Here is a 25,542-nt window from a genome sequence, read left to right as displayed (position 1 = left end):
TTTCCTGTAGAACAGAAGGGGGGCACTTAGGCTGAATGAAGAAATAATCCCCTTTGAAGAAAACGTAGGACCAGTGAGGGTGGGCCTTGATTCACCCTGAGCTCTGAGAAAGGAGTCTGACCTCGTGGTGGGCTGAAATCTGATCACATAATCCATGTGGTCAGGTGTATTATGAAGTGTTTTGCAAATCTGCTTTTGGTGGCTTTGCTAATCCTCTGGGACCAGTCTTAGTTTCCAAGAGGGAATGTTATCAGGAGCTTCTTGGGGCCCATCCAACATCCCTTATTAAATCATGGAGTAGTTGAGATGGCCAAGGGGCCGTGGAATTGTTGGCTAGGTGGCCTGCCCATTGTAGGGTTGGGGGTCCTTTTCAGTGCTTTAGAAGTATGGTCCCTAAGGTTTGGTAGCCCAGGCTGGTTCCACCCTTGGTGACTTCTACTCTACTCTAGAGCCCAGATTGCCCCAGGAGTTGAGACTAAAAGAGCTCCGGGTTGCTCTTGTGAACCGCAAAACAGCCTCTCACAGTGTCGCTGGCTAGCTGGCCGGAGGGGTGCTGTCCCCTTCACTTCCCTCAGCAGGTCAGGACACTCGGCTGTCATGTCTGCAGTCCAGTAGAGTCTGGATGCTGGCTGGCCCTTGATTCAGGTCACAGAAAGACACCCACCTACATGCACAGCACTTTCATCCAGGCTATGTGACTTTATCACAGAGTTGAGGGGATTGTCCCCTCTGGCGTCATGACTCATGGTCTCTGAAGCTGCTTCCTGTCCCCAGGGATGAGGCTACCTGCTTGCCCTCTAGCCAGGGATGTGGGCGTCGCCACCTTCAGCTTACACACAGGTGCCAGCAGCCGCTACAGATGAGCGCCAGCCCCCTTCTGTTTGCGGCTGGTTGTCTGTCTTCGAATACGTTCCTTGAGTAAGGACCCGCCAGCCCTGCTTTTACATTTCAGCCAACCTCAGCCCTGGGACATGCTCATCACAACCTGAACCAAAATGCACAGCGGCATTTTAAATTCTTTTACCATAATGACTCTGTACTGATTTTTTTAAATTTAAAGTTGTACAAAAACTATTGGGATACGTTCCCACAAAAGAGTAGAACAATACAGAAACACACAAAAATCATCCTTGACAGTTCAGAGTTTCTGTTAGTGATGTGTCCTTATGGAAAGACAACAACCTCCATAATGCCCATTCCAGGGGCTGCTACACCAGGACCCCCGACGCTGTTGGATTTGTTGCACTGCTCCTGGGGCAGCTCCAGATGATGGTGGAGCTGACATAGCCTTGTTCAGAGCCCGCCCAGGGCCATAAATAATTTTTTTTAAGTCGAAGTATAGTTGAATTATAATATGGTGTTAATTTCAGGTATATAGCAAAGTGATTCAGTTACACACACACACATATTCTCTTTTAGATTCTTTTCCCTTATAGGTTATTACAAAATATTGAGTATAGTTCCCTGTGCTAATACAGTAGGTCCTTTAGGACCATAATTTTTTTTTAAATTTATTTATTTTTGGCTGCGTTGTATCTTCGTTGCTGCGCGCGGGCTTTCTCTAGTTGCAGCGAGTGGGGGCTACTCTTCACTGTGGTATGCAGGCTTCTCATTACGGTGGCTTCTCTTGTTAAGGAGCACGCGGCTCTAGGCGCGCGGGCTTCAGTAGTTGTGGCACGCGGGCTCAGTAGTTGTGGCCCACGAGCTCTAGAGTGCAGGCTCAGTAGTTGTGGAACACGGGCTTAGTTGCTTCGCAGCATGTGGGATTTTCCCGGACCAGGGCTCGAACCTGTGTCCCCTGCATTGGCAGGTGGATTCTCAACCACTGCGCCACCAGGGAAGCCCCTTTAGTGCCATAATTAATTAAAAGCAGGGTAAATTCAGTTGGTCTCACCGCAGACAGCTGTGGGAGGGAGCCCGGATCAGCAAATCCCTCACAACCTGATCTGATCAGGTCCCTGATGGGGAGGGTGGGGATGCTGGGATTTTGTCTGAGGCTCTGCAGGAAGAAAAAGCCTGCAGACTGTCACCTCCGCCAGCTCATCCTTCCCCTCCTTCCTCCCCTCCCTTCTCTCTCCTTTCAACTCATAGGTACTTTGTGCTGAAGATTTCTGCAGGGATTGAATATCCTGGCGAGATCAGGTGGCCACTGGCCTTCTGCCTCTTCCTGGCTTGGGTGATTGTGTATGCATCCCTGGCAAAAGGAATCAAGTCTTCAGGAAAAGTAAGAACTTGTATTTATCTGAGAGAAAGCTCTGGGACCCCCAGGGCTGTTTGTGTCATAGAGCAGCCAAAGGGCACTGGGATGAGAGTTGGGAGGCGTGGGTGGAATTCTGACTCGTCCCTGAGTAGCTGTGAGGCCTTGGACAAGTGACTTCACTGCTGTCTGTAAAATGGGATAATGATGCCTTTCTCCCCGGGAGGTTTTAAGGGTTAACTGAGACAGATGTACTCAGGGCTCCTAGTGGATGGCGGGAGCTCTGTGGTGAGTTTCCTTCCTTCCCTAGTGGGGACCCTTCACTCAGCAGATGGCACTCCCCGATAGGATTCAATCTCTCCCGAAAGTCTAGAGTTGGTGCTGCCGGCTTTTTGCTTCTTGGTCTGGCTGCCAGCTCAGTCACTGCTCCTCCCAGGAAGCTGGAAGAAGATCAGAGTTGTGAAGGGGATTCCTTCTCCTCACTCCTGACCACCCCGTTCTCCGCCTTTCGTGCCCTTTCTCCAACCCCATCCCAACACTCTCCCACCCCACGTGCCCCCAGCATGACAGGGCGATAATCCTGCCAGTGGGAGTTTGGTCGAGCACGTGCTTGGCCCCTCTTGCTAGATAGTCGCTTGGCAGGTCCTTTGGAGGTGGTGGGACACCCACCCCAAGCTCAGTTCCAAGGCACGGCAGGCACGGTGTGCAGGGTCCCTCAGGACACGCTGGATGTTGTGGTAAAGGTCCCAGTGTTTTCCCCTCATCTTCCTGCTGCTTTAGAAAAACCCCGTGAAATGGTTAAGCAACCACTTTGATGATAACCAATACGAGGTCATCGTCTGAAGAGTCATTTGCATGTCTCAGCATGAAACCCCAAATGTCTTTAAGGCCCAAGGAATAGAATGTGATGGTGGACTCTGAGACCATAGGTTGTGGAGTTCGGCTTGGTCCAGTCGTCCAGGCCAGGGTTTACTGTGGTCGCAACAGCAAACAACCCGTTTGGAAGGATCCGGCCTCACGGGGGTGAGGGTCCGTGCCGCCTCTCACCTCCCAGGCATGCTTCACAGGCCCCACCAGGCACCCACACCTGGCACCCAGCAGCTACAGAGAGCGGTCTGTCTTCTCCCTGGACTCATGGACAAGCTCACGAGGGCCGTCTGATAACAATTCCTTCTGGTGCCCTCCATGTAATCTGGTTCCACACGGGCTTGAATGGTGGATTCTGGCAGCTTGGTCAGGGTCACCTGAGCCAGTGGTGCCCTTAAATGACATCAGGTGGGGAGAGAGCCAGACTGGGGGTTAGGAGACCTGGGTTCTAGCCCCCCAGCCCTTCCGTGGTGTTTTCTGTGTAGGGACATCTCCGCTTGGACGATGAAACCTGGTTGAGCTTTGGATTTGCCCTTAGCTTTTATTTATTTAGCCGATAAGTGGAAAGCGGATTTTCTTTATCTTAGCTATTTCAGGAGGCTTCGGTTGTCTCATTTCTAAAGTGAAGGCAGTTGGATTGGGTGATGTCTAAGACCTGCTGGCTCTAACATGATTCTGTCAGAACACTTGCTGGGTGAGCTGGGGGTACTTTTCCTCTCTGACCTCTGTTTCCCCCTCTGTAAAATGAGAGCTGGGATTGAGGACCCTGCTAACTCTGAATGAGTATTATGAGACTGGAGCAATTGTTTTTCTAGGGCAGCAGGAAGATGAGGAAATGTTAACATGACCCTCACGGTAACGTCCTGTGAGTCCTGAGGTTTCCTGGGCTCCTCGCCTTCCGTGACTTGGAACTGAGCTTGGAGTGGCAATAAAGGGCCAGCCAGGGCTTCCCTGGTGGCGCAGTGTTTGAGAGTCTGCCTGCCGATGCAGGGGACGCAGGTTCGTGCCCCAGTCCGGGAAGATCCCACATGCCGCAGAGTGGCTGGGCCCGTGAGCCATGGCCGCTGAGCCTGCGCGTCCGGAGCCTGTGCTCCGCAATGGGAGAGGCCACAACAGTGAGAGGCCCGCGTACCGCAAAAAAAAAAAGAAGGGCCAGCCAGGTGGTGATTGTTTAGCAAGAGGGACCATGTCTTTGCTCAGCCAAAATCAAACTGCAGGACCATCACGTATAGCTAGAGATGGAGAGAGGGCACCTTCAACCATAATCGAAGTGGCCGGACAGGTCTCTAGCAGAATAGGCTAGAAGGTGTGATTGGCAGGAGAAGACGTGTTAGGTGAGGAGGATCAGAACAGCAGCCTTGTTGGCGACATGAGGAAGGATGGCCTGGTGGCTTTAGAGTCAGATCAGTCTGAGTTCAAATCCCGTCTTGATCACTTTCTAGTTGTGTAACTCTGGACAAGCTGTTTAACCATTGGAACCTCAGTTTCCTCATCTGTAAAATGGGGATAATAGTACATACCTCGTAGAGCTGTTCTAAGATTAGGTGAGAGAATATATATATATAGATAATATATATAAATATATAATAAATATATATAAAAAATACCTGGCATATGATCAGTTCTTAATTGACATTAACTCTTCATTTTTGTGATAATGATTGGCTGATGTATTGAGTGGATATTTCCCCGTGATGACATCTTGAAAGCAGTGGCTCTGGTGGGAAAATGGAAAGAGAAAGGGAAGTTGGTTGAACACTCTGTGTGCCAGGCACTCTGCTAAGTACTTCATCTGCATTAGGGCATTCAATCTGCCAAACAACCAGCTAGGTAAGGACATTTCTTCCCATTTTATAGATAGAGAAGCTGAGGCTCATCAAGGTAGAGTAAATTGCTGGAGGTCACACAGCTTTTTTTTTTTTTAATGGTGTAGTATTTACATATAACCTACTGACAAACTCCCGAATACTTTATTTTACTTTATTATTTTTAAAATTATTTATTTATTTATTTTGCTGCGCTGGGTCTTAGTTGCGGCATGAGAACTCTTAGTTGCAGCATGTGGGATCTAGTTCCCTGACCAGAGATGGAACCCGGGCCCCCTGCATTGGGAGCGCAGAGTCTTAGCCACTGGACCACAGGGAAGTCCCAGTCACACAGCTTTTAAGTGGCAGCGCTGGGATTTGAACCCAGGTCTGTCTCCCTTTAAAGCCTAGGCTCTTTCCACTACGTGACATCCTCTCCCAAGGAGGGGCTGTTAGGAATAGATGGAAATGCAGAATTCTGGAGCCATCATTTGCATCTGGGGGGATAAAAGTCCCCCCACTGTGAATCAGGACCCTTGCACTGCTACCCCGTCCTGCTGTCAATAGCTGTCATTACCAGCTGGGCAAGTCCCAGGAGGCATCCGGGTCCCATCTTCCACATCTGCAAATTCAAGGTTAAGATAAATATTCTCTAAGATCCTTCTTTGCTTATCAGTCTGCAGTTTTGGGGGGATGGTGTTAGGATCAGTTCTTGGCATTGATTTAGAATTTAATCCTTGGTGCTAGATTTTCTGGGCTCTCTCTCTCTGAAATGGGGATTTTTGAGTAGCCCTGAGCAAGTCAGCTTTTCTTTTAGATCTGCTAAGTTATCTTTCTGCTTCATTGAGCGAGGCTTCCAATTAGGGTTCAATGATGGATTTTCTTTTAATGAGGAATACCACCGGAAATAATGCCTCCCGGTTTATTATCCTGCCCTGGCTCGTGCAGACATTAATCACGGAGCTTTGTTTGGAAGCACGGCTGCAGCACCTCATTATGACGGGCTCCTTTGTGACCGAAGTTCCACCAAGACTGTCATTTCTAAGCAACAGAGATGTCCTTCTTCTGTTGCGGCAAGATAAACTCTGTTCCTCTTGTTCAGGGCCCTAGGAGACAAGAGTGGCCGGTTGCTTCCTATGAGACCTGAGTCTCCCTTTGAGCAGCTAGAATTCCAGAGGCACGGGCGACCAGCAGGCAGCCTGAAGGTCAAATGCAGCCCATCTGACCTCAGGGGCCGCTCTTCTGAGAGTTATGGCGAGGACACAAAGCCAGCTTAATTAGCTGGCACTGGCTGGGGTGGGGACAGTGGCCTTACCACCTGTTCAGGGCTCCCGTTGTGAGGACTGTGCTGCCAGGTGTCGGGCCAGCAGGCTCAGATCAACTCGTCATTGTCACTCCTGCCAAGTATAATTCATTACTGTTCAAGTTTAATTCTGCTGCCAGTCCATCCTGAAACAGGTACATTCTGAAGCCCCCGTGACACAGGAGAACTAGCTGTGAAGAGACCTCCACAAACACCTGACTAACACTTGACTCACATCGGAGGCATCCCCGGGATTTCGAAATGAAACTGTGTGCCCTTTCAGTTCACCGCAATCCCCATTGACAAAGTGAGTGCATCATTCCACATACCAGGGCCGGACCTGGTGAGGCAAGCAAGTGCCTAGGGTGTGAAATTTAAGGCGGCGCTCACTCCCAGGTTCCTGCATGTGCAGGCTCGGCCCCATGAGGGTGAGTGCTTCCTTAAATTGTGCACCCCGGGTGTTCCCTTGCCTCACTCTAGTCCCCGCCCTGCCTCACACGTTTCTGATCCTGTGGCCCAGCGAGTGGCATTAAAGGTATGGAAATAGGCTTTGTAGTTAGAAAGCTTCAAGTCTGGACCTTGGCTCCAGCTGGGAGACCTTGAGTGAGATATTTAACCCTTTGTGAGAGGCTTAACCTGAGCCCCAGTTTCCTCCTCTGTAAAATGGGACTGCAAAGAGCTGATCCATGGAGGGAACTCCAGAAATGCGCTGTCTCCCGCACTCAAATGGGAGCAGCGTCTCAGCCGGTTAGACTGGTGCCACTCTTGGGGTCTTCTTCCTGCCGGACCCCACTTTCTATGTCATCTCCTCTCCCTTGCCTCCTTCCACCCTCATCTCCCACCAGCTCCACATGGTCAGGAGGTGAAGAGGATATCCCTTAGTTGTCACCCTGCCCCTTCTGTCTTGGCGGGGCCCCACCCGGCCCTGTAGCGTTCCTCTCCCCAGCCCCATCCGACAGCTGGGAGGACAGCCCGGGTCATCCTGTGGTGGGTGATTTTCTCCTGAGACGTCAGATGCCTTTGGGTTTCCTACCGGCTGTGTGTGGAAGGGTTTCACTTAAGGGGAAGGAGAGAAGCAGCTTTGGCGGTGGATAGGAGGGAGCAGGGAGCCCCCCCTTCATGGTCCCTGGTAATTCCAGTGCCTCAGGGCAAAGAGTGAAGGGGGCTGCTGTCCTGGGGAACAGGGAGGAGACTCCTGGTCAGTGGTGGCAGCAGTGCAGAGAAAAGGAGACCAGCCCATCTCTGGTCTGTAGACAGGAAGACTTTGGCCTTGACGAGTAATTGGATTTAGAGGAAGAAATAACTCCTTATCTTTCCTTGACCTGCAGCCTGTCCCATTTCAGCTGACGGAAACTCTGCCCACCAGCTGCTGAGGCCACAACCTTTGGGGTCACCCTTGACTCCTGCCTCCCGCCCCCCTCACTCCACATTAAATTGGTCAGGACTTTCTGTTGCTCTTCCTGCACGGTGTATCTGGTTTCTGATCATTTCTCCTAACTGCCCTGAAACACCCTGGGTGGAACCATTGCTGTCCCTTGCCTGGACTGCTGCTGTGGCCTCCTAACCGCTGCCCCTGCAGTGTAAACGTGACGCAGCAAGCCGGCGACAGCTAAAATGTTAGATTGTATCACTCCTCTGCCCAAATCCCTGCAGTAGTTCCCCATCCCCTCCCCACCCACACGGGCCCACAAGGCTCTGCAGGATCTGTCCCTGCCTCCACCCCTACCCCTGCCTTCCTCTCCCACCTGTGCCCCTGCCCAGCCACAGCGGCTGTCTGGCTGCCCCTAGAAGGCTGGCACACTCCCTTCTTAGGGTCTTTACTCCAGCGGTTTCCTCTGTCTGGAATGTTCTCCCAGATATCCAGTTGGCGCTTTCTCACTTCCTTCAAGTCCTGGGCAACTTCTCAGTGAGGCCTTCCCTGTCCTCCCCTTTATTATGGCCATCGTCCCAGCCACCCTGCCCAGCATGTGCCTGGAACATATTAGATGCTCAAGAATATGTGTGCCTATGTATGCATATGTGTGTATTTATTGGATTAATAAGAAGTAACCCCGAGAGATTTATCTTCATCGCAACCCTAACTTTCCCTCAATCCATCCTTTGCAAGTCCTTGGATCAGTTCTCATCTCTTAAACATCCCAGTGCCTGCCAGTCGCTGCCGGGCTGGAGCCCCTGTCAGGCCATGGGCTCTGTGCAGCCAGCGTGTGACGGGGACTGTATCTCCCGCCCGGAGGCAGGTGTTCTGGCTTCCCCAGGATGGAAGGCTGGGGGTGAGCACAGAGGGGCTCTGAACCAACAGTGCTCAGCCGGCTGTCTATGCCCATCCTGTGGGTGAGGATGAGGGAGGGTTTGGTGGTCCAGGACAGGAGCTTAGCCTCATCCTTCCAAGTGTCTCCTACTGTACTTTTGGGATGTAACTGGCCTATGAGCTGAGGGTTGCGAGGGTTATTAAATTTAGGAGTCATTGGCAAGACAGAAATGGTACTTCCCTTTCCAGGGTCCCAGGCCTGTTCCATGGCGTATGCATCGTCCCATTGTGCTCTTCCAACAGCCCTGTGAGGAGTATGCTTTTGTTATCGCCACTGTGCAGGTGTGGACACTGAGACTCAGTGAGGTTAAGTCACTTCCCAAGGTGGCCCAGCTCATAAGTGATGGAGCTAGGGTTTGAACTCAGGCCCGTTGGAGTGCAGAGCCCAAGCTCTCCCAGTCTGCTCTTCTCTCTGTCTACTGAATCCTGGTCCCAAGCCCTTCCTGCATTCTGAGGTTTTTTTTGTTTTTTTTTTTTTTGCGGTACGTGGGCCTCTCACTATTGTGGCCTCTCCCATTGCAGAGCACAGGCTCCGGACGCACAGGCTCAGTGGCCATGGCTCACGGGCCCAGCCACTCTGTGGCATGTGGGATCTTCCCGGACCAGGGCACGAACCCGTGTCCCCTGCATTGGCAGGCGGACTCTCAGCCACTGCGCCACCAGGGAAGCCCCATTCTGAGGTTTGATTGACAGATAAGGAAGGTGCCTCTCACTGATCCCCATTCAACCACGGCCCCAAAGTTCTGCTGATGATACTTCCTAAATATTTCTTGGCTCTGGTCCTTCCCTCTCGTTCAGAATCCAGGAGTCTCCTTTGGCTGGTACTCAGGGCCTCCACGACCTGTCTCCTTCCATGTCTCTAGTGCCCCATTGCTCTTAGTCTCAACTGTGTGCTGTGCTCCTAGTGAATTTAGGGCCTTGCCCTCACCCCTGCCTTTCCCACTTTCTTCCCTCACCTTCCTATCTCACCTCACCTCCTCTGCGTTGCACTTGGCCTCTAAGATCCAACTCGCACGTCATCGCCATGCATCTTTCTGTACTCTCCTGGATTGAACCCAGTGTCTTCCCCAGGACTTCACAGTGTCCTGTTTGGAACTGCTTAGCCCATTATTCAGACATTGTCTCTGGGTCTCCGAGGTCGAGTTCCTTCACCATTATGCATCTAAGCCCTGGCACAGCTCCCAGGTCATAGTAGGCCGTGATAAATGCTTGTTGAACTTAACTGCATTGAATGACCATCTGTTACAAGTTAGGTGCTGTGCTAGGGGCCCATTTAATCCTCAATTATTTTAAGAAACGTGCTATTATCCCCAGTTTACAGCTGCAGAAACTGAGATTCAGAGAGCTGATTAGCTTGACCTAAGTCTCATAGCTACTCAGGGCCAGAGATGTGATTTTATTTGAACCTAAATATGTCTAATTCTAAGATCATGGTTCTCTCATGTCACTAGGCTGCCTCACTTAGGGTGTGTGTATAAACAAGGATGGAAAACTTAAGATAAAGAAATTAATCTCTAATGGTGGGATTTGGGGCCTGAAGCAGAGGGTGGGCTAGGAGTTAGGGAGGAGGGGGGCACATAACCTTTCTCTTTCAGTTGGTCCTTAGGGAGTTGTCCACTTCTGCGCTGCAGGCTGACTCAATCCACAGTCTTGGGTGTCCCCCTCAAGATTTCATTTCTGGGCTTCCCTGGTGGTGTAGTGGTTGAGAGTCCGCCTGCCAATGCAGGGGACATGGGTTCGTGCCCCGGTCTGGGAAGATCCCACATGCCGCGGAGCGGCTGGGCCCGTGAGCCATGGCCACTGAGCCTGCGCGTCCGGAGCCTGTGCTCCGCAACGGGAGAGGCCACAATAGTGAGAGGCCCGCGTACTGCAAAAAAAAAAGACTTCATTTCTGGCTCTCTCTGATTCACCTTTGGTCCCAGTGCCTTCCTTGTGTCCCCAGACCTGGAAGAGTTTGGGGAAAACTACCCTATCAGGCACTTGCGTCCGGGTGGCAGCTCACACTCTGCCTCTGTCGATCCTCCTTTGGTCACATCCCGTGTGTCTGCTCCTTCCTGCCCCCATGTCGGTGGCTTTTCCAGGTGGTGTACTTCACGGCCACGTTCCCGTACGTCGTGCTGGTGATTCTTCTCATCCGAGGAGTTACCCTGCCTGGAGCTGGTGCTGGGATTTGGTACTTCATCACACCTAAGTGGGAGAAACTTACGGATGCCACGGTGGGCTTCTGATTTCATTTATGAGGTGCCTGTGGGGGGAACGGCACATGGGGGTGGGTCCTGCTGCAGGACACTGTTTAGCAGAAGGGGTCAGACCTCCGCCCACAGGGCATTTCACTGTTTGCCTTTACAAACTCCTGATAATCTTGAAATGTTACACACTCTGGAAGTTTTTAATGAGAACTGAGCAGCTGGGGGTTTCAGATTCCTGGAATAGTTGTCCTATGCCTGGGAGGCTGCAGAGGCTGAAATGAAGAATGAAATTCCCTTAATAGCTTTGGGCTGCCTCATGCCACTTATCTGTTGCTAATTATAGTGTGTTGGAAATGGAGTTTTCCTGGTTGGAAAATAATAGCACCTAGGCAAACCGCAAGCAATTATAATTTAAAGGGCTCAGACAGATTTGAATACTTCTGGCACACCGAGACACAGAGCCAGCACACACTTACACTTTCTCTTGGCATATTCTGTACAGGCATATCTTACTCTAAAATTCCCAACCCCCAAAACTTCACATGAGGGGGTGATTGTTTAATAAGAAATGCATTTTCTCACCTTAAAGAAAAATCTGCTTTTCCAGAAGATTTTAAGAAAGCATAACTAGGATTGAGTTTGCACATAATGAAAAACCTCCAGATAATGGCAGCTTTAACAAAAGTTTATTTCACTTGCAGCCCAGTGGTAGATAGTCAAGCCCTGGCTGGGTGGCTCCACAGTGTCCCAGGTTCCTGTCTTTCCGCCCCACCATCCTCAGTGAATAGCGGCCATGTAGCTGCCAGAGCTCCACCCATCATGTCAGCATTCCAGGTGGCACAAAGCAGTGAGGGAAGAGACAGAGATAGGCATCTTCCTTCTCTTTAAAAGAGGAGAAAGCCCAGAAATTCCACATAACACTTGATTTTCTCATCATTGGCCAGAAACTAAGTCATATGATGATTTCCTCTCAGCTGCACCTCTCCTTGATTCTGGGAGTTGGCCATTTGGCCGGACATATGGCTGCCTTTAAATAAAACCACAGCTTTGTTAGTGAGGAGCGTGGGAGGACGGAGGTTGTGGTACGGGCTTTGCCAGCACACACTTGAACTTTCTCTTTGCATATGTTAAACACAATTTAAAAAGCAGTTTTAATTAATAAAAAGGATAGGAAGTCCATATCAAATCATATAAATCTATAGCTCAAACTCTTGAGTAGCTTTCTGGAGTTTAATGAGGACAATTAAAAGAAATCGCCAATGGGCTCCCCTGGCGGCTCAGTGGTTGAGAGTCTGCCTGCCGATGCAGGGGACGTGGGTTCGTGCCCCGGTCCGGGAAGATCCCACGGGAGAGGCCGCGGCACTGAAAGGCCCGTGTACCTCAAAAAAAAAAAAAAAAAGAAAGAAAAGAAATCGCCAAGATGACCAAGAGGTGTTGTCAGCCAAGTTCGAGAATGAGGAGGCACTGTAAAAGCCACTCAGCTGTGGCACAGAGCTTGCTTTACTTTGATGAGGGGCTACAGAATTTCAGATTTTTAGTAAACTGTCCTAATCTTTAGGAATGCCAATTTTGTTTTTTATTTTTGGGGGGGAATGTCAATTTTAAAAGGTTTTCATTTTGTACCCATGAATATTTTTGCTGTTCCAAATTGTTTTTTTGAGTGTGTTTCCAGCTAAAGAAGGGGCTCTCCCCTTCTGTATAGTTTTACATTGTAGGGCTTGCAAGCATGAAATGTGTACATTGCTTATTGAGTTCCTCTCCTTTGATTAGAATGAAGTTAGAGTCTCCCAGGTCATTTACTGCCTTTTTGGCTTCCAGTGCAAATGATGACGTATGTTTCTCGTTTATGTTGGTGCCAAAGTCATCTTGTCCTGACTGCCTTTTCCCCCGGGGAGATGGTGTGGCTTTGGGAGACTCCCCTCCCCTGGGCCAGCCTCCTTCAGTGACCTTAAATCTTCCCCTCTTTTGCCTCCCAGGTGTGGAAAGATGCTGCCACTCAGATTTTCTTCTCTTTATCTGCCGCATGGGGAGGCCTGATCACTCTTTCTTCTTACAACAAATTCCACAACAACTGCTACAGGTACGTGGAGGCACTTCAAGCCCTAGAGGTAGTGGGTGAATGGGACTAGGGCCTGGGGACAGAATCATGGGCTGTGTCATCAGACACGTGAGGCCATATCCTCACGCTTCACCCAAGGCAGAGCCAGACAGTTAGCTCTGGTGTAGGGGAAATCGCCTGCTAAGGCCTAGCTGCTGCCTTCTGGTGGCCTGGCTTGGACCCCAACTTGCACCCTGATTCTGACGCATGGGATGGAATTGAGTTTCTCTGGAGGTGCCATGCAGCTGGTTGTGTCCTGGAATAGTCATTTGTGAGCTATCTAGTCCATGGATACAGTTGTATGGTAGTCGCTGATGAAGTGTGGTCATTCAGTCACTCGACAAACACCTTTCTAGAGAGCCCTGTAAGAAAGGCAGCATGGTACAGTGGAAAGAATACCTTGGTGATGGATGTGTTAATTAACTCAATGGTGGGACTCCTGTTTCAATGCATATGTATATCAAATCATCACGTTGTACACTTTCAATATGTTAAAATGTATTACAGTTTTATCTGTCAGTTAAACCCAAAGTTATGCAAACTTTGAGTCTCCTCCCAGATTTAGGAAACAGAACATCTGGGAGGTTGGGCGGGCCTGGGAATCTACATATCGAGACAGGATCCTCAGGTGACTCTGGTGCAGGATGACATTTGGATAGTGTGATATTAGGGGACTCTGGAACCCCAAAGATGTGAGAGAGCCTGGACAGCTTCTGGAGGAGGTGACATCTGAAAGTTAAATCCATCTGTGACAAACAGTAAGAAAATACTGAGGGGCTGATTAAAAAAAAAAAAGAAAAAGAACCTTGGAGTCAGAGAGACTTGCATTTGTATTATGACTTCACCATTTTCTAAAACTCCAAGACATGGGTAAGATACTTCACTTCTCTGAATCTCTGTTTTCTCATCTGTAAAATGCAGATTATAATATTTTGTTGAAGGGTAGGAGATGATGTATGCAAAATTCCCACAGCAATATTTTGCACGTAGTAGGTGCTCAGTAGACAGCAGTAGCCATTCTTATTATTTTTAATATGCATGAGATATTTCGTGAACCAAAAGGAAGAGATTATAGTTAAACTGTGGCCTAGCCTGGCTGGGATGGCCTCACACAAGGGACATCTATGCTGGGCCAAATTTCAAAAGGTGTTAGGGGAGGAAGTGAATGTTTTCAGGTGGGGATGAGTGTGGATGGGTGTGATGGAGACGTGGGAGGGAGCAGGTTGATGAGACTGGAGCAGGTGTGTGCTCACCGGGCAAGAAGGAAATAGGGCCTGAGAATTGGCTGAGGCCAGACTGGAGAGAGCCTTTGTGCTAGTCTCCTGGGGCTGCCGTAACAAATAGCACAGAGTGAGTGACCTGAACAACAGAGATTAATTTTCTCGCAGTTCTGGAGGCTAGAAGTCCAAGATCAAGGTATCGACAGGGCTCGTTTCTTCTGAGCCCTCTCTGCGTGGCTTGTAGCTGGCCGTCTTCTCCCTGTGTCTCTACATGGTCTTCCCGCTGTGCACCCTGATCTCCTCTTCTTATAAGGGCATCAATCGTATGGGATTAGCGCCCACTCTCACGATTTCCTCTTAACTTACTCACCTGTTTAAAGACCCTATTTTCAAATGCAGTCACATTCTGAGGAACTGGGGGTTGGGACTTCAACATTTACATTTTTGGGGCACACAATTCAGCCCGTAACAGCTAGAATGCCAGACTAAGGTGTCTGAACTTCTTTGGTCATAGTTGCTTATTAACTTATGACCCGCGAGACTCAGTCTGAGCATCGTCCAAGGGGGAAGCATTGCTCTGTGCTTTGTTAGAAATGAGGCTGTGTGGTGTGGCTAATGGGCAAGAAGTCTGGGTTCAAATCAGAACCTACCATTATGAGCCCATTACCTTCCCCTGGGCCTCAGTTTCCCCATCAGTAAACTAAGGTCCTGGACAAGGTGGACTGTATCCTGAGCACTTGCTCTGTGCCAGGCTCTATGCGGTGCAGGCCTCATCTGGTTCTGTCCTCACAACAACCTGTGAGGGAGGTGGAGTCATTGCCACCATTTAAAGTCAGAGTGGAGAGAAGGGAAGCCTCCTGCACTGTTGGTGGGAATGTAAATTGATACAGACTATGGAGAACAGTGTGGAGTTTCCTTAGAAAACTAAAAATAGAACTACCATATGACCCAGCAATCCCACTACTGGACATATATCTGATGAAAACCATAATTTGAAAAGATACATGCACTGTTTATTGCGGCACTGTTTACAATAGCCAGGACACGGAAGCAACCTAAATGTCCATCAACAGATGAATGGATAAAGGAGATGTGGTACATATATACAATGGAATATTACTCAGCCATAAAAAAGAACAAAATAATACCATTTGTAGCCACATGGATGGACCTAGAGACTGTCATACTGAGTGAAGTAAATCAGACAGAGAAAGACAAATATCATATGATATCGTTTATATGTGGAATCTAAGAAAAGGGTACAAATGAACTTATCTACAAAACAGAAATTTTTGTAGAGTTACAGATGTAGGAAACAAACTTATGGTTACCAGAGGGTAAGAGGGGGAGGGATAGATAGGGAGATTGGGATTGACATATACACGCTACTATATATAAACTAGATGACTAATAAGGACCTACTGTATAGCACAGGGAACTCTACTCAATACTCTGTAATGACCTATATGGGAAAAGAATTTAAAAAAAGAGTGGATATGCGTAAAAAAATAAAGTCAGAGTGGAGAGGAAGTGACTTGGTCAAGGTCATGCCTCTAACATGTAAGAGAATTTGGCCTCACGGCTCCATCTAGCTGTGACCCCTCTCTTGGGTCTGGGATGGACAGGGCAGGCCGGGAACGGCAGCCATTTGGCCAGCAGAGGGCGCCGGCACCGAGGCGCTGGTCTCTCCTCTCCCCGCCTCCCTTGCCCTTCTAGGCCCCTGTACCCCAACCCCAGGCTGTTCTCATGCTTGATGGCATTTGTTGGTCCCACCGCCTTCTCTTCTCTCATACGTCGTTCCTGTCCCGGACTCTGCAAAAGGCCTCATCCCCTCAATTTCTGCTCTGATGGACAGACTTACCTCTGCCACTGCCAGGAGGGGAGATCCAGTTCTCGGGCAGGTGGAACCAGAGCTCTGTCCCAGAGGCCCTGGAGCAGCGCTGTTAGGGGAGGGAGAGTTTTTTGAGTCTTTTGGTGCTTATCCACTTGGCCCAAGAGAGCCTGCAGTCAGGACTGGTGGTTCCTTTCCTTGTGAATAAGAGAGAACAAGACCAGCCTACAGTGAGTACCTATTTAGGAATGGGCATGTGGACATGGGCACACAAACACGCGAGCACACATTCATGTGTCCCTCCCCTATCCCTTCCTCCTCACAAAGCACGCCTATTGGCAAACTTGTCTCTTCCTCCCAGGGACACCCTCATTGTTACCTGCACCAACAGTGCCACGAGCATCTTCGCCGGCTTCGTCATCTTCTCCGTCATCGGCTTCATGGCCAATGAACGCAAGGTTAACATCGAGAACGTGGCAGACCAAGGTACAGTGCGCTGGTCACCCTGCTGTCGTGGGGCAGGTTCCAGGTTCACACCCTGAGCTCCTCATTCATGCTATGCTAGGAAGTTGGCCTTCTGGAACTGGCTGGAGAGGGGGACAGCCTAGGTCCCCCTTTGCGGAGAGACCCAGAACAGCTGGAGTCTGAAGCTCATGCAGGGTTCGATCTGGCCGGTCCTTCCCCAGAGGTGTGGCTATAAAATTCCCTTTCCTGTTTCCCTCTCCTTTCCTTCGTTTTCCTGTCCTCTCTTAACTCAGCTCCAGCAGAAGTAAGGTCTCTACCTGTTGGGCGCGGGGAGAGGATTCTCTAGGCAAACGATGGCTCCTGCAGCGGATGTAGGCACAACCTGCTTCCGGGTGGCTTTCCTTGCCGCGGACTCTGTAGGCACCAAACACTAATGCTTAGCGAGCGCAGCCTTTTCCTGATGAAGCACTTTCCTGGTTGTCAGGTCAGATGTGTTCTCAGGGTCTTCCGCTTAGTTCGCAATGCAGACCCTGCAAATCGTTTCCCCAGTGGGTGGAAAGGTTGGACGGTGGTGGTGGGAGGGATGTGGAATACATGTTTACCTTCTGCCCGAGCGATCCCTCTATGAACGCTAATGTTTGTGTGGTCCCTCTGGAGTGTACAGAGAGCGCTCCTTTTTTATCTCATTTAATCCGTATTTCTAGCGCAGAATCTTGCAGAGAGTGTGTAATACTTTTAGTTGACTTTTTACTTCCACCCAGCCTTGATCTACAGAGGGTTTGGGTGCTGAGCAGGCCTCGGTGATGGAGGGATTTCATCGTGGCGTCGTGTATCATGACGGGCATTCTCTAATCAGGCATTTATGGGCTGCCTTGGTGTAGGGACTGTGCCAGGGGCTGTGGGGACAGGGCTGTGGGCCCGGACGATCCAGAGTGTGGACCTGTCTGTGACTTCCCTGTGCAGTTATCTTTCTTCAAGGAGCTCACTGCAAGTCTCAGGTAGTGGCTCAGACGCCAGCACGAGAAAGAACTAGGCCCTAGCAGTGTCATCTTCTTGGTGGGCTGCTGGCTGTCTTCTGGCTCCCTAAGGATAATTAATTACTGCTTCAGCGGCGCTGATGGTGCACTGCAGGCCGCAAAGGGTTACAGAGCCAGCTTGTTGGTGGGGGGGAGCTACCTCTCCCTGCAGAGGGTGCTGAACCCCCAGGGCTTTTGGTTCTGCAGCAGTGCACTAAATTAGAGGTCCCAGAGCTGAGCAAATGCCCTTCCCTGGTTGAAAAATTTAAACCTTCTGGGGAGCAGGGAGGTGATGAGGGGGAGGGAGAGAGTGGCAGAGGCTTTGTTTTGGGAGTGCCTATACCACCCGCACTGTCCTCATTTCCCTCCAGCAGCGTAGCTGGAGCAGGTAGGCCCTGCTCCACCTGCCAGCAGATCTGAGGTGTTCTGTTATTTTTGTGACATTACTGAGCTCCTTGTGAACCAGTGGCCGAGTGGCCAGAGATAGTGATTCTTAAGATGTGGGCCCCATTCGTTAACTCTTCTGAGCGTTTCCTGCCCCAGGAAAGGGATTTGGGGGCACAAGTTGCTAAAACCCAAATTAAATTTTGGTTTTCATTTATATAAAAAGCATCAGACAAATGGCCTGTGTTTCCCTCTGAAACTTCCCCTTTCCAGAATTTTTTCATTTCCTCTGATTTTAACAGGGAGAGAGGAGTACTTCTCACAGGTTCTAACGTGTTGCGTTCATACAGTTGACCCTTGAACAATGCAAGGGTTTAGGGGCGCCGACCCTCCACGCAGTGAAAAATCCGTGTTATAATTTAGAGTCAGCCCTTCGTAGATACAGTTTCTCTGAATCTGCAATTCCTCCGCATCCTTGGATTCGACCAACTGCACATTGTGTTGTACTGTAGTATTTATGATTGAAAAACATCTGTGTCTGGGTGGACTCGTGCAGTTCAAAACTCTGTTGTTCAAGGGCCAGCTGTACTTGGTAGTTTCTCATTGTCAACAGCACAGGGACAGTGGGTCTCATCTCCCACAGGGGAGGGGCAGTGGCCCGGGAGGTCTTCTCCCAGACCCGTGGGCAGCTAAACCTGCTCATCTGAATTCGCATACGTTCTTACATGTGATTAGCAGGCTTGTCTGATTTCCCCCATTGTAATGGAGGCTCTGCAGAATACAGAGATCGGGGTCAGGCCTGCATCAGGTACCAGCCCCAAGCTCTCCCAGCTGGGCGACATTGGCACGTGGACATTCAGTTCATTTTTGCTGACCCAACATTAGTACCTGTGCTTTGGTATTCAGTCAAAAGCAGGTTCTCTTTAATGACCTAACACTAGTCCATTTCGTGTACAGCCCCCTTGTAAGGGAGGCTCAAAGTCATTACCCCAAATCTAGGCCGTATCAGAGCTTCTGGGGGCTGGAGGGTGGGGTTGGTGATGAGACCAAGCTGTCCTCTGCTTTTACGATGGGCACAGGGAAGGGGGCGTGGTCTTCTCAGGCATCTACTCCAGAGAAAGAGCTTGCTGGGAAGTCAGCCTTTTAGAGTCATCTCCCAGCCAACTGCTGCCTGGGGAGCACTGACTCACGGTCAGAATCCAACTCAGAGCCCTACCAAGATGCTCACCCACTAGCGGCAAGACTGGGTTGGACCACAGCAGAGGAACACAGGGGTGCGTATTGCATATAGAGTCCCAGGTCTAGGTGGTAACTCAGGTAACCAGGCCACTAGGAAGTTCTGCCCTGGCTCCCTCACCCCCTCATAGTTCAGAGACCCTGCTGATGAAGATGAACGCTCTCAAACTGGACTGACCGTCCCACCATCTGTCTGTCACCTGGATGCCAGTCCTTCCAAAGGCACAGGAAAGGGTTCCGGTGTTGCGTCCTCCGAGAATGCATCCACATGTAGTGGGTTTCTCAGAAGAGTAACCACTCCCCGTGTGCTGCGGGTCGTGATGGGTCCATTGACCGGAGCCCCTGGTTCTGTCTTCAGTGGCTCTCTAGGACCAAGGAGGCTGTCACTGTAGGTCTCTGGGGGCCCCACCCAAGATGCTGGCATGCAGAACCCCTTTGATCCCCTCTCATGGGAAGAGTAATAATGGTCTATGCTTACTGAGTTCTCGCCATGGCCAGGCATGGTTCTGAGCCCTTTACTTGTATCAACATGCTTAATGCTCACAGAAATTCCCTGAGTGTAGGTGCTATTATTATCTCCATTGTACAGATAAGGAAACTGACGTTTGTCCAGAGTCTTACCTACGGTCCCGCAGCTAGTAAGAGGCAGAGCCAGTTTTCTGGTCCATGGGGGAGAGAAGCCTGCGGTCCACCCACTGGGCCTTGCTGCCTACCAGAGGGAGAGGAAAGAGGCAGGACTCAGCCTCCATCAGACACGAGGGCCTAGCCCGGGGAAAACACCTCTGTGGCTCGGACAGTCCATCTTTCTGAACTCTACAAAATGTTCTAAAAACGTATTTAAAAAATCCACTCTCTAGCCATCTTGGATAAACAGAGTTTGCTGAAGATGATGTCTTTACCCTGCATACTTTAGGGAGGCCGCTGAAATGGAAACAGGACGAATATTTTGAAATCATTCCCCTCCCTGAGAAAGCAGTAAAGCCCAAACGGCCAGAATCCTGTTAAAGCAATGAGCCGAGGTCCTCCGGCAGTGGCCATTTGAGGACCTTCTTGTCCACTTTATGGGCCTAAACTGAACTGGCTTCCTCGGTGTTCAGGGCACTGAACTGGCTTCTTTGGTGCGTTGCATTTGAGACCTATTTTGAACTGTAGCTTAATACAGATTTTTCTTTCATGGTTCACTCAGGGAGACTTCAGAGGCTGTCTCTACTGTCTGTTCAATAAATGCATCAAGCAGGGGTATCTTAGGCATTCCAGGCTTTATGTTTTAAATACCCAAGGCCCTAGGCAACACTGGGAGCTAACAACCTGATGAATTCCAGTTTAAAAAAGTGTCATTATGCTTGAGTTATAAAAACTCCAGGAGCTACGATTTCTGGCTTCCAGACGTGCGCTGGCCGTGGATTACCCCGACGTTCCCTGGTCTCTGCCCCTTATCATCTAGGTTTCTACCTACAGGGGAATTCACAACTGCCAGGTCTTTAGCCATCTTCCCAGGGAGGCTGTGAGGAAGACAGGAACGGCTGGTGGGGCTTTCTGTTAGTAGAGAAAACTGCAGGTCAGACATCCTCCACCAAGACCACACGCGATATTCTTGGGAAAACCGGAATCAGAGCTGCTAATTTCCAAGTTCATTGTCTACCCCTAAGAAAAGCTAATATTCTGTGAGTGCTGAAGACGTGCAAGGCACTGGTCTCAGTGCTTTACCTGCGTTTCCTCATTTGTCCCTCATAACCGCCCTGTGAGGAACTATTGTTATCCCCATTTTACAGATGGGCAAGATTGAGGCTTACAGAAATTAAATAACTTCTCTAGGGTTGCACAGCTGGCAAGTCATGGAGTCTGAATTTGGACCCAGGTCTGTCTAACTATTAGAGACCAAACTCTCTTAACCCTTATATCATGCTTCCCTCTTCCCCACTTAATTACCTGTGGACTGATGTAGCCCCATCTTTACCAAGCCTTTATAGGGCAAGTTCCTAAAAGCGTTGGACTGATTCATGTTTTATGTACATGGCTTCTCCTGGAGGAGTGACTAGGAACAAGGGTAACAAAATGGGGAAACGATGTCATTCTGGGCATGTTTAACCCTTACAGCAGGGTTTCTCAACCTCAGCACTCTTGACGTTTGGGTAGGATAATTCTTTGTTGTGGGGACTGTGCCATGCATGGAAGGATGTTTAGCAGCATCCCTGGCCTTTACACACTACACACCAGTAGTCATCCCCCATAACATCCCAGTTACGAGAATCAAAAATGTCTCCAGACATTGCCATGTGTGCCTAGGAGGGCAAAATTACCCCCGTTCTAGAGGGTAATTATTACATTCTCCCCCAACTTATGAATACAAAGATGGAGGTTTTCATGTTATTCGCATGGGATACAGCCTGGCCTTAGAGTCGAGTTGGCCCCGAGTCTCTGCTTTGGCACTCTTTTTGAGCATCTCCTCTGAGTTCCCTGAGGTGTGGACCTAATTCCCCTGGTCTTTCCCTCCCGGGAGCTTGAGGTCTAATTGGGGAAATGGATAGGGAGGAGTAAAAACATAGCAAATAGCAGGAGCAGCAAGTGATAACTAACAACTCGGGGCTTCCATGGAGAGAGGACCCTGTGGGCTTCCAGGAGGAGGGGGCCTTGAGCTGGACCTGTTTGCAGTCATGTGTCTTGTTCCTTCCAGGGCCAGGCATTGCATTTGTGGTTTACCCGGAGGCCTTGACCAGGCTGCCCCTCTCCCCGTTCTGGGCCATCATCTTTTTCCTAATGCTCCTCACTCTTGGACTTGACACTATGGTGAGCCCCTCCCCGCTTCGATCCCTGCTTCTTCTGAAGACTCCTGTCCTGGGTCCTGCATCCAGCCTGCAATGGGGTTGAGCTTAGTGGTCCTTAAACGTTTCCCTGAGTGATGTAGGGGTGGTGAGGTACCTGTCCAGGGCTCAGGATAACCTTGCATTTGTGGGTGACTCAGGGGATGGGCAGAGGAGCTGTACTCTGTCCCTCTCTGTTCTCCATGCAAGTTTGAGCCTGTGTACTTCCTGCTTTTGGTGTCATTTTGCCAAAGCAAGTCCTTTGGGGCTGAATAAGGGAAAATAATATGAGGTCAATTTTAGGGGAATTGCTCTGGGGCTGAGACTACTACAGATCATGGTGACAGGCACTCAGGGTTTAGTAGTTGGGTGCAAAGAGGGTTTTCCCTCAAGCAGAAGATCAAATGCGATTTAAACGGGAGGAGAGGAATTTACATCTCATGAATACAAAGTGAAGCTTAAAGTGTCCTGATGGATGGGTATGAGTGCAGCCTCTGGGGGCTGGAAACACTGCTCTAAGGCCTACATCCTGCTTGAATTCCCCTCGCTGGCCTTGTGGGTTGGACCCCAGCAAAGTCTTTCAGGTCCATCGAGGGAATGCAACCCTAAAACCCAAACCTCATACAAATACCACTTGGCCTGGTGGGAAACACAAAGGGCTTTTTGGAGCCTTTGGGGTTGGGCGGTGTGTCTCAGGTGTCGCTTTGCTGGCATCATTCCAGTTTGCCACCATCGAGACCATAGTGACCTCCATCTCGGACGAGTTTCCCAAGTACCTGCGCACACACAAGCCGGTCTTTACTCTGGGCTGCTGCGTTTGTTTCTTCATCATGGGCTTCCCCATGATCACTCAGGTAAGCTGCCTGCTGGGCACAGGCTTGGGATGGGGGCAGGTTGCAGGGGCGCCTGATGGCTCTCCAGCCTTTTACTCTTAGCTCCCGGACCTTATAACAACAGCCAAATCATTGCCATTTCCACGTAGGTGGAATCAGTTCATTAGGGATTCTGACCACAGATGGAAATATGTCACCTTGGCTGCTAATGATACTTCTAGCATCTTCGTAATTGAGATGTAGCCTTCTTGAGCCAACGAGGCAGGTGTGTCCTACTTTAAGAAAATGGAATACATGAAAATACTGACTAGAGAAATTGATTACCTGTAATATACAAGACTTGTAGCCATTTGAGTTCCTTCTAGCCCTGAGTGTCTGGTAAGTTGAGTATTAGCTTACCTGATATGTATATATATATTGCTGTCCCTGTGACCTTGAGCGAGTCACTACTTTGGGCCTTGGTTTCTGCATCTGTAAAATGATAGATTGAAAGGAGATGGTCTCTAAGCCTCATCTATTGTAGAGAGACTTAAAGAGTGAGCTGAAAATGCAGGGGGTTGCTTGAGGAATGCCCAGAGACACCTAAAGGTCATATGAAGGTCAGTCACATGCAGGTATATGGATAGAAATGGTCATCTATTTCTTAAAGCAAAAATGAAGCAATCTGGCTACTTTCACGTATACATCTTCAGATGCTGACTTTGCCCTTTAAGAGTAAGATGTTGGATCACTTTTCTGGGCTTGTTCTATTGATTAGCTCGGAGTCTTTCCAGGGACTGCTTTGCTAACATGGCAAGGCCCCCAGCTTACATACCTGGCCAGCGTTAGGTTACTGATGTCAAGGGGAGGGGAGATCTTTTGACTCCTGTTTGCACCTGACCCTGCTCAGGATGGAAGGATTGACTGCTAGAAGTGGGAGAGAGCCTAGATCCAGGCCTATTGATGTCGGTTGTTTCTCTCCGCTACCAGGGTGGAATTTACATGTTTCAGCTCGTGGACACGTACGCTGCCTCCTACGCCCTCGTCATCATTGCCATTTTTGAGCTCGTGGGGATCTCCTACGTGTACGGTAAGGGAACCACTGTGCCTCATGCTGAGGCAGAACTTAGTGTCTGTTGCCAAGCGTCCAGCAAGCAGGTTTCCCATATTAAGTAAGACAATGAAAGGGCTTCATTACAGCTATTTAGGAAACATAAGAGAGCCGCACCTTTATTTCCAACTTGCCTCCGGACCGCTGGGGTCTAGATTTAATAGAGAAACAAAAGACGGCTGGTGGTGAAACTCAGTAGTCTTTGTACCAGAAACTACTAGGACCAGGACATGCCTCTGGGTGTGGTCTGGCAAGCGAACCATCGTTAATGCCTGAGGACAATGGCCAGATTGGGTGGCGGGGGAAGGCTTCTTTTGTATTTTGAGGTCTTGGTAGTTGCAGTCTTCCTGTAGCTTGAGGTGAGGAGAAGCTTCATGGCTGATGCCCGGATACTTTAGTGAGAAAAGAGAACACAGGCCTCACAGATCCTTAGGAGATTTTGTTAGCATCATGGGAGCCTGTGATACAAGATCTCAACCCCAGATTTTCCTAGGAAGAAACTGCCTGTTCCCTTACAGATTAGCCCTTCTTAATATCACCATAGCAACCTGCATTCCATAATCAGCAGGGCCATTATCTAGAAGAACAGGAATGGTAAGTCAGCGGATGCTATCTTTGCCCTTCAGTGGAGGTGTCTGTGGTGCGGGGGAGGGGTCTCACCGGGTGATCTCCTGGGCTCCTTGTGTGCCCCGCCAGTCGGCACAAGCAAGTCCTATTGGATTCAAGGCACTGCTGACTTCCCTGTGCCTCGAAGTCTCAGAATCATCCCTAATATAGATAAGGCCTCCTTAGCAAATACCAGGAAGGTGAGAAATGCCAACTCAGGTGATCCATCAGTACTTCAAAACCAAAAAGAGATGGTAAAAAGGAAGGCAGGGTATCACTTGGAAGCAGGATGTCCTTGGTATGAGCATCTTGCTTTTAATGTAACTGTTAGCCTCCTGTCCATCAGGGTTCAGCAGCTTCTTGCTTGCCTGAAAAACACATTAAAATGGAGGGTGATGGGGAATGAAAATATAAAAAGGAAACCTCTCATGTAAACGTTAGGTGCCCTAGGAAGAGGAAGATACTGTAGTCATCGTTAGGTGTTGGCAGAAGGGAACTTTGTCTCAGCTGGAGATTACATCCCCACTGCAGGGAGAGTTTAGTTTCTGGCCAGAGAAGTGGGCAGGCATGCCAGCTGTCGTCATGGGATCAGAGGCCAAACTGCCAACACTTTGGGCTGATGAGACAGCCTGGAGCCTGCAGTGACACTGTGATTGAGGACCTGCATTTAGGGTGAGGCTACAAAGAGCTTCCTACCTGAGCAGAGAGTGGCAGAAACCCAGCCAATCTACCACAATCCTAACTTTCTGCCCAGATACCAAAGGCTTTGCCATGGAGAGGCCTCTGGGGCCCTCCTTTGGAAACTTAAGCCCTCATGGGTGCATATATAAGCTAAAGTCACCAGATAGTCTGTTGGCAAAGTCAGGAAAGCTCTTCGTTGCAGCACTGGCCCAAGTGCAGGTGGCCATATCATTGACCTCCTCTGCGGTCTGTATCCTCAAAAGACACATTTGCACAATTCTTTCCGATAGAACAGGGCTGTTCAGTGTGGTTTACAAGCATCATTAAAACAGAAACTTTGGGCTTCCCTGGTGGCGCAGTGGTTGAGAGTCCGCCTGCCGATCAGGGGACACGGGTTCGTACCCCGGTCCAGGAAGATCCCACATGCCGCGGAACGGCTGGGCCCGTGAGCCATGGCCACTGAGCCTGCGCGTCCGGAGCCTGTGCTCCGCAACGGGAGAGGCCACAGCAGTGAGAGGCCCGTGTACCGCAAAAAAAATAAATAAATAAAAAATAAAAATAAGGAAAAAAAAAAACAAAACAGAAACCTTTTAACGTCTCTATTTTTAGAAC

The 25,542-nt window shown here is 49.7% G+C and overlaps 1 protein-coding gene across 1 annotated transcript in view; it reads left to right on the top strand.

Moving 5' to 3' along the window:
• Positions 1-25,542, top strand: part of SLC6A5 (solute carrier family 6 member 5) — a 54,391-nt gene that overhangs the window by 17,104 nt on the left and 11,745 nt on the right. The window contains exons 7-13 of the mRNA XM_027115179.1: positions 2,092-2,224; positions 10,562-10,696; positions 12,646-12,749; positions 16,180-16,304; positions 21,594-21,706; positions 22,443-22,574; positions 23,523-23,622. Of these exons, the coding sequence (XP_026970980.1) occupies positions 2,092-2,224; positions 10,562-10,696; positions 12,646-12,749; positions 16,180-16,304; positions 21,594-21,706; positions 22,443-22,574; positions 23,523-23,622 (842 nt within the window). The remainder of the gene's footprint in view (positions 1-2,091; positions 2,225-10,561; positions 10,697-12,645; positions 12,750-16,179; positions 16,305-21,593; positions 21,707-22,442; positions 22,575-23,522; positions 23,623-25,542) is intronic.

Source organism: Aethalodelphis obliquidens, unplaced genomic scaffold (genome assembly GCF_003676395.1).
Source record: "Aethalodelphis obliquidens isolate GAN/ISIS:26980383/991018 unplaced genomic scaffold, ASM367639v1 scaffold14, whole genome shotgun sequence".
Taxonomy (NCBI): Eukaryota; Metazoa; Chordata; class Mammalia; order Artiodactyla; family Delphinidae; genus Aethalodelphis; species Aethalodelphis obliquidens.
Note: the sequence above shows the minus strand (reverse complement) of the source record. Positions and strands in the feature narration are given on the sequence as shown.